This window comes from Nomascus leucogenys, chromosome 24, assembly GCF_006542625.1.
Source record: "Nomascus leucogenys isolate Asia chromosome 24, Asia_NLE_v1, whole genome shotgun sequence".
NCBI lineage: Eukaryota > Metazoa > Chordata > Mammalia > Primates > Hylobatidae > Nomascus > Nomascus leucogenys.
The window spans coordinates 26,184,862-26,199,732 of record NC_044404.1 but is presented as its reverse complement, the minus strand read 5'-3'; the positions used below and the strand labels follow the sequence as shown (position 1 = coordinate 26,199,732).

The following is a 14,871-nucleotide window of genomic DNA, read 5'->3' as shown; positions in this document are numbered from 1 at the left end:
CTGTGCGGGCACAGACACAAACTGAACCTTTCGGTCCCTGTCCTTAGGGAACTCACAGTCCCACAGAGGATCCTGACAGGTAGGGTGATGCATCCATGAGAAGGGAGGAAAGAAGTAGAGGGACTCACACAGCAAGAGCATCATCCCCGCAAGGGGTGCAGGGCAGGCTGAGATGTCCCTCTGCACACATCAGGGACCTGCAGCTGAGAAGTTAGGGTGGGAAGGAGTTAGCCAGGCTCCAGGAGGCAGAGAAAGAATATTCTAGGGATGCATACAAGTCCAGGGTGAAAACGTGGAGGTTAGTGTGATAGGGGTGCAGTGGGCCAGGCACGGGAGATGAGTATGAGCCACACCCTGAAGGGCTGTGCCCCCAGGGCTCTGTTGCACTCACCCCAACTCTGGTCTTAGGGAAGCCAGGACAGGGCGTCTGGGTCTCTAACCCAGCTCAAAGAGGGCGGGACATGGAAGAGGGGGAGCTCCCTCTGCTCCTGGAGGTCCTCGAGGAAGAAGCCAAGGTGGGAGGGGCCCTTGGGGGGTGCCCTGGGGCTCCCTTCCATCTCTGCAGCACCCACCTCCGATGCCCCAAGCCCAGGAGGGTGGGAGTGGTCAGAGCAGCTGCTTGCCCTTCGTGCCTTCCCAGCCCCTGGGCCAGCATGGGAGGTAGACAGCCACCCATCATCCTTCTCCAGCCCCAGATGCCTGTGGGGCTGGTTTGCTGGGGATCTAAAGACCTTGTTGAGGGGTGTCCCTGGGACTGGGGATCTCCCTGGATCTGTCATTCTGAAGATACCCAGGTAGTGGGGTAGGGGCTCTCTGAGCCTGGGATGTCCAGGCTGGTGGCATCTCTAGTACCATCATTCCCAAACACCCAGGGATGGGTGAAGCAAACGCAACTGCAGGGTTGGTGAGGCTGCCAGGTTCTGGGCCTTGTCCCTGCGATGTGCTTCTAAGGGGAAGGGCCCTCAGCCTTGGAATTTAGGTAGGGAAGCTGGGCACTGCTCGCTGGTGCCAACTTCCCTGCTGATGGGGACATGGGAAACTCCCTGGTGCTGCTGCACAGCTGGCTCTTGGGGCGCAGGGATGTCCAGTAACCACACGCAGGACCCCACTGCAAGTACAAGGGTAACTTTATTGACCCCCAGCTGGGCAGTGCTTGGCCCCTACATCATTGCCCCCCTATTTTGGCTGTTGCCCCCATGGCACTGCCTGTCAACTTCTACAACCTGCTGATGTCTGGCATCAACCCCTCCCAAGGATGGAGGGGATTCTCGCGAGTGATGGTGGCAGCTGTTTCGGGGGGTACAGGGCTAAGGCTGAGACGTGTCACCTCAACTGAAGCAGAAGAGGTGGATTATGACATTGGCCACGAAGAAAAGGAAAATGCCTCCGCTTATGTTGCTGGATGCTGCGGAGCTGCTGGTTTGGCTGGTGTCGTTTTGTCCCAAGACTCCAGTTTGTATCTGCAGGAAGAGAAGTGGGATAAGCTCAGGGGACATTTTTTTTTTTTTTTTTCTGAGGCGGCGTCTCACTCTGTCACCCAGGCTGGACTGCAGTGGTGCGATCTTGGCTCACTGCATCCTCCACCTCCCGGGTTCAAGTGATTCTCCTGCCTCAGCCTCCTGAGTAGCTGGGACTACAGGCACGTGCCACCATGCCAGGCTAATTTTTCTATTTTTAGTAGAGACGGGGTTTCACCATGTTGGTCAGGCTGATCTCGAACTCCTGACCTGGTGATCCACCTGCCTCAGCCTCCCAAAGTACTGGGATTACAGGCGTGAGCCACCGTACCCAGCCCTCAGGGGACTTTTGAATCTTGTGTTTGTTATTTAAAGATGCAGTCCCCTTTCTACCCTCCCTGCCCTCCATCCGCCCACCTCCATAAAACAGTCCTCAGTTCTGCCGCATGTGACCACTACTTCTTCCACAAGGTCCTATCAGGATGTTTGGCTGCTCTGCTTTGACACAGGCAGGGACAGAGGTGATCACTGCCCCTGCTCACCCCCTTTCACAGAACCCTTCTGTTTTTTTCAGATAGAGTTTCGCTCTTTTGCCCAGGCTGGAGTGAAGTGGCATGATCTCGGCTCACTGCAACCTCCACCCCCGGTTTCAAGCGATTCTCCTGCCTCAACCTCCCGAGTAGCTGGGATTATAGGCACCCGCCATCACGCCCAGCTGCTAATTTTTTTTTTTTCTGAGACAGAGTCTCGCTCTGTCGCCCACCCAGACTGGAGTGCAGTGGCGCGATCTCGGCTCACTGCAAGCTCCACCCCCGGGTTCACGCCATTCTCCTGCCTCAGCCTCCCGAGTAGCTGGGACTACAGGCGCCCACCACCACGCCCGGCTAATTTCTTTTTGTATTTATGGTAGAGATGGGGTTTCACCGTGTTAGCCAGGATGGTCTCGATCTCCTGACCTCAGGTGATCCGCCTGCCTCGGCCTCCCAAAGTGCTGGGATTACAGGCGTGAGCCACCGCGCCCGGCTCGCCCAGCTAATTTTTGTATTTTTAGTAGAGACGGGATTTTGTCATGTTGGCCAGGCTGGTCTTGAACTCCTGACCTCAGGTGATCCGCCTGCCTCGGCCTCCCAAAGTGCTGGGATTACAGGCGTGAGCCACCGTGCCCAGTCACAGAACATTTCTTTTCATGTCTCCCCCAGCCACCAGCCCTTCTGGCATAGAGGGAGACAGGGGAGCCCTAGCCCTTGACCTTCCTAGCCTGGCAAAGGGCTTAGCTTCCCTGAGCCTCAGTTTCCTCTTCTGAGTGGGGAGAAGTTCATCACAGTTGTGAAGGTCACATGAGCCGGGGCTGAGTGAGAAAGCACTTGGCAAAGCGTGGTTGGCTGGATGTGGGGTGGGGAAGTGGCCAGATGGTGATCAAGCTGTCCTTAATGCTTGATGGAGCTGCAACTAGAACTGCTCTTGATGGAGATGAAGCTGGTTTTGATGGTGATCAAGCTGTTCTTGATCAAGAACTTGATGGCTCCGGTCTCCTGTACCGACTCCCCTCTGGGCACCTGGGATTCTACCAAAGCTGCCTCCTGGAATAGCAGTCGCTTTGGAGACTCCAGTTGTCTCTGAAATGGGAGAGTCCTGTCTTCTTTGCATTCCTGAACATCCAGGCTTCTCTCTGGCAGGGGAGTGGGGATTGGAGTGTCGCCTGTCACCTCCATAACCACAGCAGGCTCCACTTGGACATCTCCTGGCCTCTCCCCAAAGGACCATCTCCCCAGACTCCCTGTGGGCCGATGCCTTCCTCACTCAGGGTTGTGTTCCCAAGTCTCTTAGTTCTCTATTATTCCACAGCACCCCTTGGGTGCCCCAATGCGCCTGGCACCCTGTAAGTACTCCCCAGCTGTGGATACAGGTTTCTCTCAGGGCAGCCCACAAGCAGTGCAGCCCCAGCCAAAAGAGCTGGAAGGCTGGGCGGCCAGGCCCACTGTGTCCCTGATTTTCCTGTTGGAGTCCATCTGCTGTGCTCTCAGGAGAGAAGGCTGGGTCTCTGGGAGCTCACATCCTGTATGCCCTCCCTCCATGCCAAGCAACTTTGGGGAGTCCTGGCAGTGGTGCCAGGTGTTGCTCTTACCTGTACCGTAACCAGGAGGCTGATGGTGAGTAGGAGGAAGAGGAAGCGCTTCATTTTGTTAGGATCTTGGTGGCTGTCTTGGTAGCAGCTTTTTAGGTGATCTCAGGGCTGTCTGGAGGCTTCTTTGGCTTGGCTGCTTTTGAACCAGGAGGCAGAGGAGGCGGGGTGAGGTAGGGAGAGGAAGGAGGGCCTACAAGGTGGAGGAGGGGTGTGGCTTCCTTTCTGCAGATCTGGGGGTGGATAATACCAGTCCCTAGGTTCTAAGGCCCTGGCTGAGGGAGCAGGCCAGATCATATGAGATAGGAGAGAGGTCAGTCCAGAGGCAATGGTGGGAGTAAGTAGGGCCCGAGGCTTGGAATCATGCATCCTGCAGGCTGAATTCTGGTTTAATCACTGACCAACTCTGAGACCCTGGGCCAGAAACTCTACCTCTCTGACCCTTTAACAAAAGAACTGCCGGATTACATGTAATAATAACCAATTTAAAAAGAGCCAGCACATAGCAGATATGCCGTAAATGAGTTTGTTGTTTAAAGAAGATTGGGGCAGGGTATAGGAGCTGAAGGAGAAAGGCTGGGATAGATTTAGGTTTCAAGGGAAGGTTGTAGATGGGCTGCAGGTTCTGAATGAAAGCTTGGGAAATGTTTAGATTGTGGAAGGGCTGGTGGTTTCTGTGAAAGTGCTGGAGGTGAGGAATCGGGAAGCCTGGTTTCAGTTGCGCTTTCCTCTTGAGGCCTCAGTTCTTCATTTCAAGGAATTGGGAAGACTGAAATAGATGATTTCTGAAGTTTGTCAAGGCCTAGTGTTCTGTTCTGTTGTTGTTGTTGGTTTTCGTTTTTTTTTTTAAACAGAGTCTTGCTCTGTGCACTGGCGTGATCTCGGCTTACTGCAACCTCCACCTCCTGGGTTCAAGCAATTATCCTGCCTTAGCCTCCCTCATAGCTGGGACTACAGGTGCATGCCACCACGCCTGGCTAATTTTTTGTACTTTTTTTTTAGAGACAGGGTTTCACCATGTTGGCTAGGCTGGTCTCGAATGCCTGACCTCAAGCGATCCGCCTGCCTCGGCCTCCCAAAGTGCTGGGATTACAGGCATGAGCCACTGCGCCCAGCCAAGACCTAGCATTTTGTGATTTGGGTAGAGAAAGTAGCAAGCAGATGGGTTGTTTGTATTAGCTGAGGATGAATGGGAGGGTAGCGAGGGAAGGGACAAGTGGGTGACTAAGCTGCAGTAGAAAGGGACTGTGGTGAGGGAGTGGCTGTGAGGGCCCAGGGAGGGGTGGGCGGATGAGAGGAATCCCAAAGCTGCCTGGATAGTGCTCCATGCTTTATGCATTCCCTCACTTGATTCCCTCTGTGGTGCCCTGCAGCAGGTGTTATGTTTATCCCCATTTGACTGGTGAAAAAACTGAGGCTTACATGTTAAGTGACTTGCTAAGGTCGTAAATGGTGGAGCCAGTCTCATTTGACCTTGAATCCAGGTCTGTCTGAAGCCACAGCCATGTATGTAACCTCTGGGGCTGCCCTAGAATTCACCCATTAAGTCTTGATTCCCTGCCACTCCCGCCCCCTCCCCTACACCAACTCCCCCCAGGCCCCAGGAGTTGGTCACCACAACCCCAGCTCTGGCCCATTCTCCCTTCACACTCTGCCTTCCTTAGTCTACTTTAGGCCTCATTTACATGCTAGGTAGTGAAGGGAAAACTCCCCTCACTTCTCTTCTATTGTTTTGGGCCTTGTGTTGCAAGCCCAGGGGAGATCTGGCTGAGGCTGGGTCCAAAGAAAAAAATAGAGGCCGGGCATGGGGGCTACGCCTGTAATCCTAGCAGTTTGGGAGGCTGAGGCGGGTAGATAACTTGAGCACAGGAGTCTGAGACCACCTGGGAAACATAGGGAGGCCCCATCTCTCAAAAAAAAAAAAAAAAAAAAAAAAATTAGCCGGGCATAGTGGCACAAACCTATAGCCTCAGCTACTTGGGGGCTGAGGCAGGAGGATTGCTTGTGCCTGGGAGGTCCAGGCTGCAATGAGCCATGATTGTGCCACTGCACTCCAGCCAGGGTGACAGAGCAAGACCCTGTCTCAAAAAAAAAGAAAAAAAAAAAAGGGCCGGGGAACAGTGGCTCACGCCTGTAATCGCAACATTTTGGGAGGCCAAGGTGAGTGGATCACCTGAGGTCAGGAGTTCAAGACCAGCCTGGCCAACATGGTGAAACCCCGTCTCTACTAAAAATACAGAAATTAGCCAGGTGTGCTGGCACATGCCTGTAATCCCAGCTACTCGGGAGGCTGAGGCACGAGAATCGCTTGAACCCAGGAGAAGGAGGTTGCAGTGAGCCGAGATCGTGCCATTGCACTCCAGCCTGAGTGACAAGAGAAAAACTCCATTTCAAAAAAAAAAATAAGAGAAGAAAAGAAGAACTGAGAGTCAAAGCTGATGAGAGAAAGGCAGGAAGTGGAGAGGGAGGGGCAGGGAGGGAGAGAAGAGGGAGGAGCCCCCAGCCATCCATCACCCTCTTTCCCCATCCCTGCCCTTTCACCCAGAGGTCTCTCCTCACCCTTGACTCAAGTTCTCAGCTGTCTTTGGTGTGCCTGTGGGGGTGAGTGATTCTAGGGTTCATGAGAGCCAGGGAGGTTTCCTGTGCCAGAAGGGCACCAGCCCAGGAGACAGGATACCCGTGTTGAAGTCTGAGATTACTCCACTGAAAATGAGCTCCATCACACTGCGCAATCTTCTCCCCTCTTACAAAGAGGCAGCCAGACAGGACGAGCCTGGGGCCAGCCGTGTTGTAGTTTCCCATGCTGGAGATGCATGCGAGGATACTAAATGCCAGACTCTTATTTGTAAACATTTTCTTGCAAACCTCAGAAGCTTCATTTTCACCTCCTGATACTCTGAGGAGTATCTTTTACAGTCCGTGTATTTCCTCTGCAAGGAAAGCCCTTCTCCAATTATTTCACCTGGCAAACTCTTTTTTTTTATCCCCCTTGAGACACGTTCTTGCCGTTGTCACCCAGGCTGGAGTACAAGTGGTGTAATCATAGCTCACTGTAACCCCGAACTCCTGGGCTCAAGCAATCCTCCCCCCTCATCCTCCTAAGTACCTGGGACTACAGGTGCATGCCACCACGCCCAGCTAATGTTTGGGGTGGTGGAGGATGGAGTTTTGCTATGTTGCCCAGACTGCAAACTCTTCTTTATTCTTCAAGATTTAGCTTAGAAGCCCCTTCCCCAGGGAAACTTTCCACTTTCCCCAGGAAACTCAAAGTTCCTAAATGTTCGAAGGGCCCTTTCTGTTGACCTCTGTTCTAAAGATTGTGTCTACCAAGAGTATGGTCTGTCCCTTGTGGGTTGGGACTAGGTTTTGTCACTTCTCTCACTCAGCACAGCACAGAACATGGCACAGTGTAGGTGTCAGGGACTGCCGGAAGAATGAGTGCGTGTAATGCATCTAGATCTATTCCCACCTCCGAGCCTAGTAGTCCTGTATTTATTCATCCAGTAAATATTTACTATGGGGCAACAGTAGAGTCAGTACTGAAAAGTTACCAATGCAGAAAAGAGATAAGGGACTGAGAGAAGCAAGCCCTTTATTTGGAGCTGCTTTTCTTCTAAAAGTATGCCACTTGCAGAGGGGACAGCTGAGAAACGGAACCGAGCTTTCTCATCTTCACATACTTACAAATGTATGGGAGAAAAACTATAGTTCTAGATCCTCTAAGCAAGGGGAGCCCTGACAAACTCCCCCCACCTAGGCTTTGGGTTGGACCATGGGGAGTGAGAGTAAACAGGAAACAACAGCCCAACCCTCAAAGAAATTGAAGACGACATGACCAAAAAGCAGAAACAGATAATAGAAAGTTATACAAAAGATCCAGATAATGGAATAATCAATCAGATTTTCAAATAACTATGCTTACTATACTTAAAGACATTTTCCTCTTCTGCCCTCTGAGCAGCAGGACAAGATTGAGACTGGACAAGATTGAGAACTAGAAATTATAGTAAAGAACCGGCCGGGCACGGTGGCTCACGCCTGTAATCCCAGCACTTTGAGAGGCCGAGGCGAGTGGATCACAAGGTCAGGAGATCGAGACCATCCTGGCTAACACGGTGAAACCCCGTCTCTACTAAAACTACAAAAACTTAGCCGGGCGTGGTGGCGGGCACCTGTAGTCCCAGCTACTCGGGAGGCTGAGGTAGGAGAATGGCAGAGCTTGTGGTGAGCCGAGATTGTGCCACTGCACTCCAGCCTGGGTGATGGAGCAAGACTCTGTCTCAAAAAAAAAAAAAAAAAAGAAATTATAGTAAAGAACCAAATGGAAATTCTAGAACTGAAAAATATGGTAATAAAAATTAGGAACTCAGTGGATAGGTTTAACATCAGATTGGGCACAACTGAAGAGAAAATTAGTGATGTGAAGTAAAGATTGTAAGAAAATATTATTAGACCAGAATATGTTTATTGGGTGCCTGCTGTGTACCAGGTACTGAACTAGGCACTGGGAATACAGCAGTGACATAAAGACAGGGTCCCTGCTATTATGGAGCTGATATTTGAGTGGGGGAAAGACTAACAAAAACAATGGTAATTTCAGATTTTCACAAATGGCAGCAGGAAATCAAGGGGGTAATGTGAGAAGAAGAAGTGAAACGTGGGGAGGATATATTCTAGGTCAGTGGTCACGAAAGACCACTCAGAGGAAATGTGTGTGCTGAGACCTGTAGAACAAGAGGAGTCCAGGCATGCAAAGCACCTTAGATCACCATCCCATCCCAGTCCCACAGTGTCTTTTGATGACTGTCCCTAGGGCCTAGCACAGTCTCACATAGGCCAGGTTCTCCAAATGTCCTTGGTCAATGATAGAATGGAATACAGCAGGGAGGGAGGAAGGAGAAGAGAGTTACAGCACACATCACAGTGTGATCCGCCCTGAATTTTTCATCCTCATTGAGACAGGGCTGGGATTCAGTAGCATCATACTGCATCCAAGGTGAATCTTCATCTACCCATTCATTCACCTGTCCATCCACCCACCTACCCATTCAGTCTTTTGGTCATTCATTTTTTTTTTTTTTTTTTTTGGTGATGGAGTTTCGCTCTTGTTGCCGAGTCTGGAGTGCAATGGCATGATCTTGGCTCACCACAACCTCCACCTCCTGGGTTCAAGTGATTCTCCTGCCTCGGCGTCCTGAGTAGCTGGGATTACAGGTGCATGCCACCACGCCCAGCTAATTTTTTGTATTTTTAGTAGAGATGGGGTTTCTCCATGTTGGCCAGGCTGCTCTCAAACTCCCGACCTCAGGTGATCTGCCCACCTTGGCCTCCCAAAGTCCTGGGCTTACATTCGTGAGCCACTGCATCCAGCCTTATTCACTCTTTTAATTAATTTATTGACACCTACTGTGTGTCAGGCAAGATGAATGAGTGAGGGTCCTTTCCCCTGAGGAATTTATAGTCCAGCAGGGAGACCCATACGAAAATCACAAAACTGAAGAAGAAATGCTATAATGGGCCAGGCATGGTGGCTCATGCCTGTAATCCCAGCACTTTGGGAGGCCGAGGTGGGCAGATCACCTGAGGTCGGGAGTTTGAGACTAGCCTGGCAAACATGGAGAAACCCCGTCTCTACTGAAAATACAAAAAATTAGCTGGGCATGGTGGCATGCACCTGTAATCTCAACTACTCAGGACGCTGAGGCAGGAAAATCGCTTGAACCCAGAGGTGGAGATTGCAGTGAACTGAGATCCCGCCATTGCACTCCAGCCTGGGTGACAGAAATTTTGTCTCAAAAAAAAAGAAATGCTATAATGGCAGCAGGGTTTTTTTTTTTTTTTTTTTTTTTGAGATGGAGTCTCGTTCTGTCACCCAGGCTGGAGTGCAGTGGCGCGATCTCGGTTCACTGCGAGCTCCGCCTCCCGGGTTCACGCCATTCTCCTGCCTCAGCCTCCCGAGTAGCTGGGACTACAGGCACCCGCCACCACGCCTGGCTAATTTTTTTTTCATTTTTAGTAGAGACGGGGTTTCACCGTGGTCTCGATCTCCTGACCTCGTGATCCACCCTCCTCGGCCTCCCAAAGTGCTGGGATTACAAGTGTGAGCCACCGCGCCCGGCCAACAGCAGGGCTTTTAGAGAGTGGAGTGTACAGTGTGGCTCTGCTTGCGGGGGAGTGGGGATGAACCAGAGATGATTTCATGGGGGAGGGGACATTTGAACTTGTTGAAGGATCAAATGGGAATTTTCCCAAATGGAAAAGGCAAGAGAGGATGTTCTCATTGGAAGGAGAGGCCAGAACGTAGGGGAGAACATGACGGTTTCTGGAATGTGAGAAAGGCAGAACCCAAAATAGGAGGGCTCTAAATATCAGGCTAAACTGTAGATGATGAGGGCTTCGTCTAAGGTGGTGGTGATGTGGGTAGAGAAGGGAGAAGGTGGAAGAGATAACTAGATTTTTATTCTGCTAAAGAGACTTGGAGGAACTCTCTCCTTTATTATTTACCTTTTACTTCCTGAGCTGCTAGAACTCAATAAACTCTTTAACCTCAGAGGGGTCATAACTGATAAGGCTCTTTCAGGAAATGACCTAAAAGCAAAGCAGACTCTGTCCACTCTCAAAAATAGAGGCTTGTGGCCGGGTGCGGTGGGTCATGCCTGTAATCACAACACTTTGGGAGGCCGAGGCGGGTGGATCACGAGGTCAGGAGTTTGAGACCAGCCTGACCAACATGGTGAAACTCTGTCTCTACTAAAAATACAAAAGTTAGCTGGGCATGGTGGCACGTACCTGTAATCTTAGCTACTTGGGAGGCTGAGGCAGAAGAGTCACTTGAACCCGGGAGGCAGAGTTTGCAGTGAGCCAAGATCGCGCCACTGTATTCCAACCTTGACAACGAGTGTGAGACTCCATCTCAAAAAAAGAACAGAGACTTCCGCCAGGCACGGAGGCTCATGCTTGTAATCCCAGCACTTTGGGAGGCTGAGGTGGGTGGATCACGAGGTCAGGAGTTCAAGACCAGCCTGGCCAACATGGTGAAACCCCATCTTTACTAAAAAATACAAAAAAATTAGTTGGGCATGGTAGCAGGCACCTGTAATCCCAGCTACTCAGGAGGCTGAGGCAGAGAATCTCTTGAACCCGGGAGGTGGAGTTTGCAGTAAGCTGAGATCATGTCACTGCACTCCAGCCTGGACAACAGAGTGAGATTCTGTCTCAAAAAAAAAGAAAAAAAGAATAGAGACTTCCAGAACCATCTAGCCCCAGAGCTGGGGTCTACTTCCTCACCCTGCAGGTGGGAAACAGGTCCAGAAAGAGCCTTGTTCAGGACCTCCCTCCTCCCAGGCCAGGGCCTTTGCACCATCATCAGACAGTGAATATCCACCATTGGATGCGATCAAGATGAGGCTGGGCGACCCCATCTCAGACATCTAGAGGGAATCCTTGCAGCTTGGAAGTGGTCAGATGGGTCTCCAAGGCCCTCACAACACTCAAGTCTTGTGAACCTGGAGACCTCAGAGATTTCCAGACCTTCTAAGATGTGGGAAGAGAAATATAGGTAAAAAAAAAAAAAAATCAGATGAGCTTAGACTCTTGGTTTCTTTTATAATTTTTTTTTTGAAAAATACCTCTTTATTTATTTATTTATTTATTTTTTTAAGACAGAGTCTGGCACTGTCGCCCAGGCTGGAGTGCAGTGGTGCAATCTTGGCTCACTGCAACCTCAGCCCCCCAGGTTCAAGCAATTCTCCTGCCTTAGCCTCCCGAGTAGCTGGGATTACAGGCGACCACCACCATGCGCTGCTAATTTTTGTATTTCTTTCTTTCTTTTTTTTTTTTTTTTTTTTTTGAGATGGAGTCTCGCTCTCATTGCCCAGGCTGGAGTGCAGTGATGCAACCTCAGCTCACTGCAACCTCCGACTGCTGGGTTCAAGCGATTCTCCTGCTTTAGTCTCCAAAGTAGCTGAGATTATAGGCACATGCCACCACACCTGGCTGATTTTTGTACTTTTAGTAGAGATGGGGTTTCACCATGTTGGCCAGGCTGGTCTCAAACTCCTGACCTCAGGTGATCCATCCGCCTCAGCCTCCCAAAGTGCTGGGATTACAGGCATGAGCCACTGCTCCTGGCCTAGTTTTTGTATTTTTTAGTAGAGATGGGGTTTTGTCATGTTGGCCAGGCTGGTCTCGGATTCCTGACCTCAGGTGATCCACCCACCTCAGCCTCCCAAAATATTGGGATTACAGGTGTGAGCCACTGTGCCCAGCCAAAAACTCCTCCTTTTTGAGCCAGGCACAGTGGCAAGAGGGTATAGTCTCTGCTACTTGGGAGGCTGAGAGGCCGAGACAGGAGGATCCCTTGAGCTCAGGAGTTCAAATCCAGCCTGGGCAACATAGACAGAGTCTGTCTCTAAAAATAAATGAGCAAAGAAAGAAAAGAAGAACACCTTTTCAGAAGCAATAATGCAACATTATAGGAATTTTTTAAATAGCGTATATATTTTTTTCAGCTGTTGTCCCCACTCATGCTGGGGCCGGTGCCTCATTATGGAAAATTTAATTTGTGCAATAATCCCAGGAGGTAGATTCTATTAGTATCTCTACTTTACAGCTGTGGATACTGAGACTCTGATAAGTGAAGTATCTTGAGCAGGAACAGCCAGCTATTAAGCGACAGAGCCCAGCCTCATAGAGTTGTTAAGTTATGCTGGTCCACAGTACAATGTATCCACAACAAATGATGGCTCTTATTATTTTCCAAGTTTCTCCAGTGAAATTGTATATTTTTATAATAAGGCTCTGACTTCCCCAATAAATATTATTTAAAAAAAAAATCAAACTAGCAGGGCACGGTGGCTCACGCCTGTAATCCCAGCACTTTGGGAGGCTGAGGCAGGTAGATCACGAGGTCAGGAGATAGAGACCATCCTGGCCAACATAGTGAAACCCCATCTCTACTAAAAATACAAAAATTAGCTGGGGATGGTGGCACATGCCTGTAATCCCAGCAACTCAGAGGCTGAGGCAGGAGAATTGCTCGAACCAGAGAGTGGGAGATTGCAGTGAGCTGAGATCACACCACTGCACTCCAGCCTGGCGACAGAGTGAGACTCTGTCTCAAAAAAAAAATCAATTGACTTGGGGCTGGGCGCAGTGGCCCACGCCTGTAATCCCAGCACTTTGGGAGGCCGAGGTGGGCGGATCACAAGGTCAGGAGACAGAGACCATCCTGGCCAACATCATGAAACCCCGTCTCTACTAAAAATACAAAAAAATTAGCTGGGCGTGGTGGCGCGTGCCTGTAGTCCCAGCTACTCGGGAGGCTGAGGCTGGAGAATCGCTTGAATCTGGGAGGTGGAGGGTGTGGCGAGCCGAGATCGTGCCACTGCACTCCAGGCTGGTGATAGAGCAAGACTCAAAAAAAAAAAAAAAAAAAAAAAATCAAACGACTGGCCTGCCAGGTTAGAGGGCTCCCATTTTCCTCCCAGGAACTAGATGTTTGCTGAGTGTCTGCCTGCTGCAGAATCTACAGCCAGGCCCTGGGTGGGAAGAAGGGATGGGGTAAATCCTGGTGCGTGGGTAAATACCACTCATGATCTGGTTCTCGCTGAGGCAGGAATCAGAGGGCAGACCACAGCAGGGCTCATGAGGCCAGAGCTCCTGCTTCCCACGCTTGCTTATCTCCATGAGCAAGGTGACAGTATGAAGTTGCCACTCTCCCTGACCACGAGTCCAACCCCAAAAAACACTTGGCCCCAACGTGATCTCAGTCTTTCTCATCTTCATATACCTAAAACCTCAGAAAACTTTCTGGGAGCAGCTCAGCAACAAAAGAGCTCCTCCTGTCTCCACTCTCCAGTCACACTTTCCGCCCAGACTCCTCCCTTGGCAGTAGGTTTGTGCCACCTGCTTCCCTGGTTTATCTATGCCTGCCTTGTTTACCAGAGTGAAAGTCCTAGGAAGAGCATGGGATCTTGAGGCTGACCATTCTGGGTTTGAATCCACTTCTGCTTCCTGCCTTTATAATCTTATGCAAGCCACTGTACTACCCTGAGCTTGTTTTCTCATCGGTTTCTTTTTTCTTTTCTTTTTTTTTTTTTTTTTTTGAGACAGAGTTTCACTCTTGTTGCCCAGGCTGGAGTGCAATGGCGTGATCTCAGCTCACTGCAACCTCCACCTCCCACGTTCAAGCGATTCTCCTGCCTCAGCCTTCCTGAGTAGCTGGGATTACAGGCATGCGCCATCACGCCCGGCTAATTTTGTATTTTTAGTAGAGACAGCGTTTCTCCATATTGGTCAGGCTGGTCTCGAACTCCCGACCTCAGATGATCCGCCCGCCTCAGCCTCCCAAAATGCTGGGATTACAGGCGTGAACCACCGCGCCCGGACCTCATCTGTAAATTTCTTGTTACCACTTGGTACTTGGAAGGCACTCAGTAGTGGTCGCTCTCTTTAGCTTCCAATTTGCATATAAAGAATGCCGTCCACTTTGGGACACAGAGATGGGCGGATCACTTGAGCTCAGGAGTTTGAGACCAGGCTGGGTAACATGGCAAGACCCCGTCTCTACAAAAAAATACAAAAACTAGCTGAGCGTTGTTGTGCGCCCCTGTAGTCCCAGCTACACTGGTGGCTGTGATGGGAGGATGGCTTGAGCCTGGGAGGCGGATGTTGCAGTGAGCAGAGTCTACCCATCCCTGAATGTGGTAGGCTAGAAAGTCAAATGGAAAATTAAAAAAAAAAAAAAACCAAAAAAAAAAAACAGTCTTGTGTTGTGCAGAGAAAGGGTTTTTGAACCTGGGCACAAAGAAGTGAGTGCCTGAGGTCAGAAATCATAAACTCCCAGACCATCACAGCTGAAAGGGTGGAGAGATGATGATGATGATTAACAGCAGGAAACGTTTTTGAAAAAGTGCTCTCTACAGGTGTTTCTGTTTCGGCTTTCCCCTTTAAAATCGTGTACTTTGCATTACCTTATTTAATCCTCACCGCAACCCAGTGGGGGTAGGTATTATCACTGTTTTACAGATAAAAAACTAAGGTGTATAAAGTGCCCAAGAACACACAGTAAGGAGCCAGGACTCCTAATCCCAAACTTCATGCTCTTAACTGCCTTTAGCTGTTTTGGTGACTGAGTCTAATCCAACACAGTTTTACAGATGAGGCTCAGGGAGGGGAAATCGTTTTACCCAACTCTTACACAAGGGAACTAGAATTTGGGCCTCCCTTCCGGGCGCCAATCTGGTCAAGGAATTGTCACAGAAACTCAGATTTAAGAAACATTTATTAAGT

General features: G+C 50.1%; 1 protein-coding gene across 1 annotated transcript; it reads right to left on the bottom strand.

The window, feature by feature from the left end:
- Positions 1–1,109: 1,109 nt before the first annotated feature.
- CD52 (CD52 molecule) lies at positions 1,110–3,733 on the bottom strand. The gene is made up of 2 exons (XM_003271650.3): positions 3,583–3,733; positions 1,110–1,460 (listed from the first exon to the last, which is right to left on the bottom strand). The coding sequence occupies exons 1-2, from the start codon at positions 3,634–3,636 to the stop codon at positions 1,329–1,331; spliced, it is 186 nt and encodes a 61-aa protein (XP_003271698.1). The 5' UTR covers positions 3,637–3,733; the 3' UTR covers positions 1,110–1,328.
- Between the last annotated feature and the right edge of the window lie 11,138 nt (positions 3,734–14,871).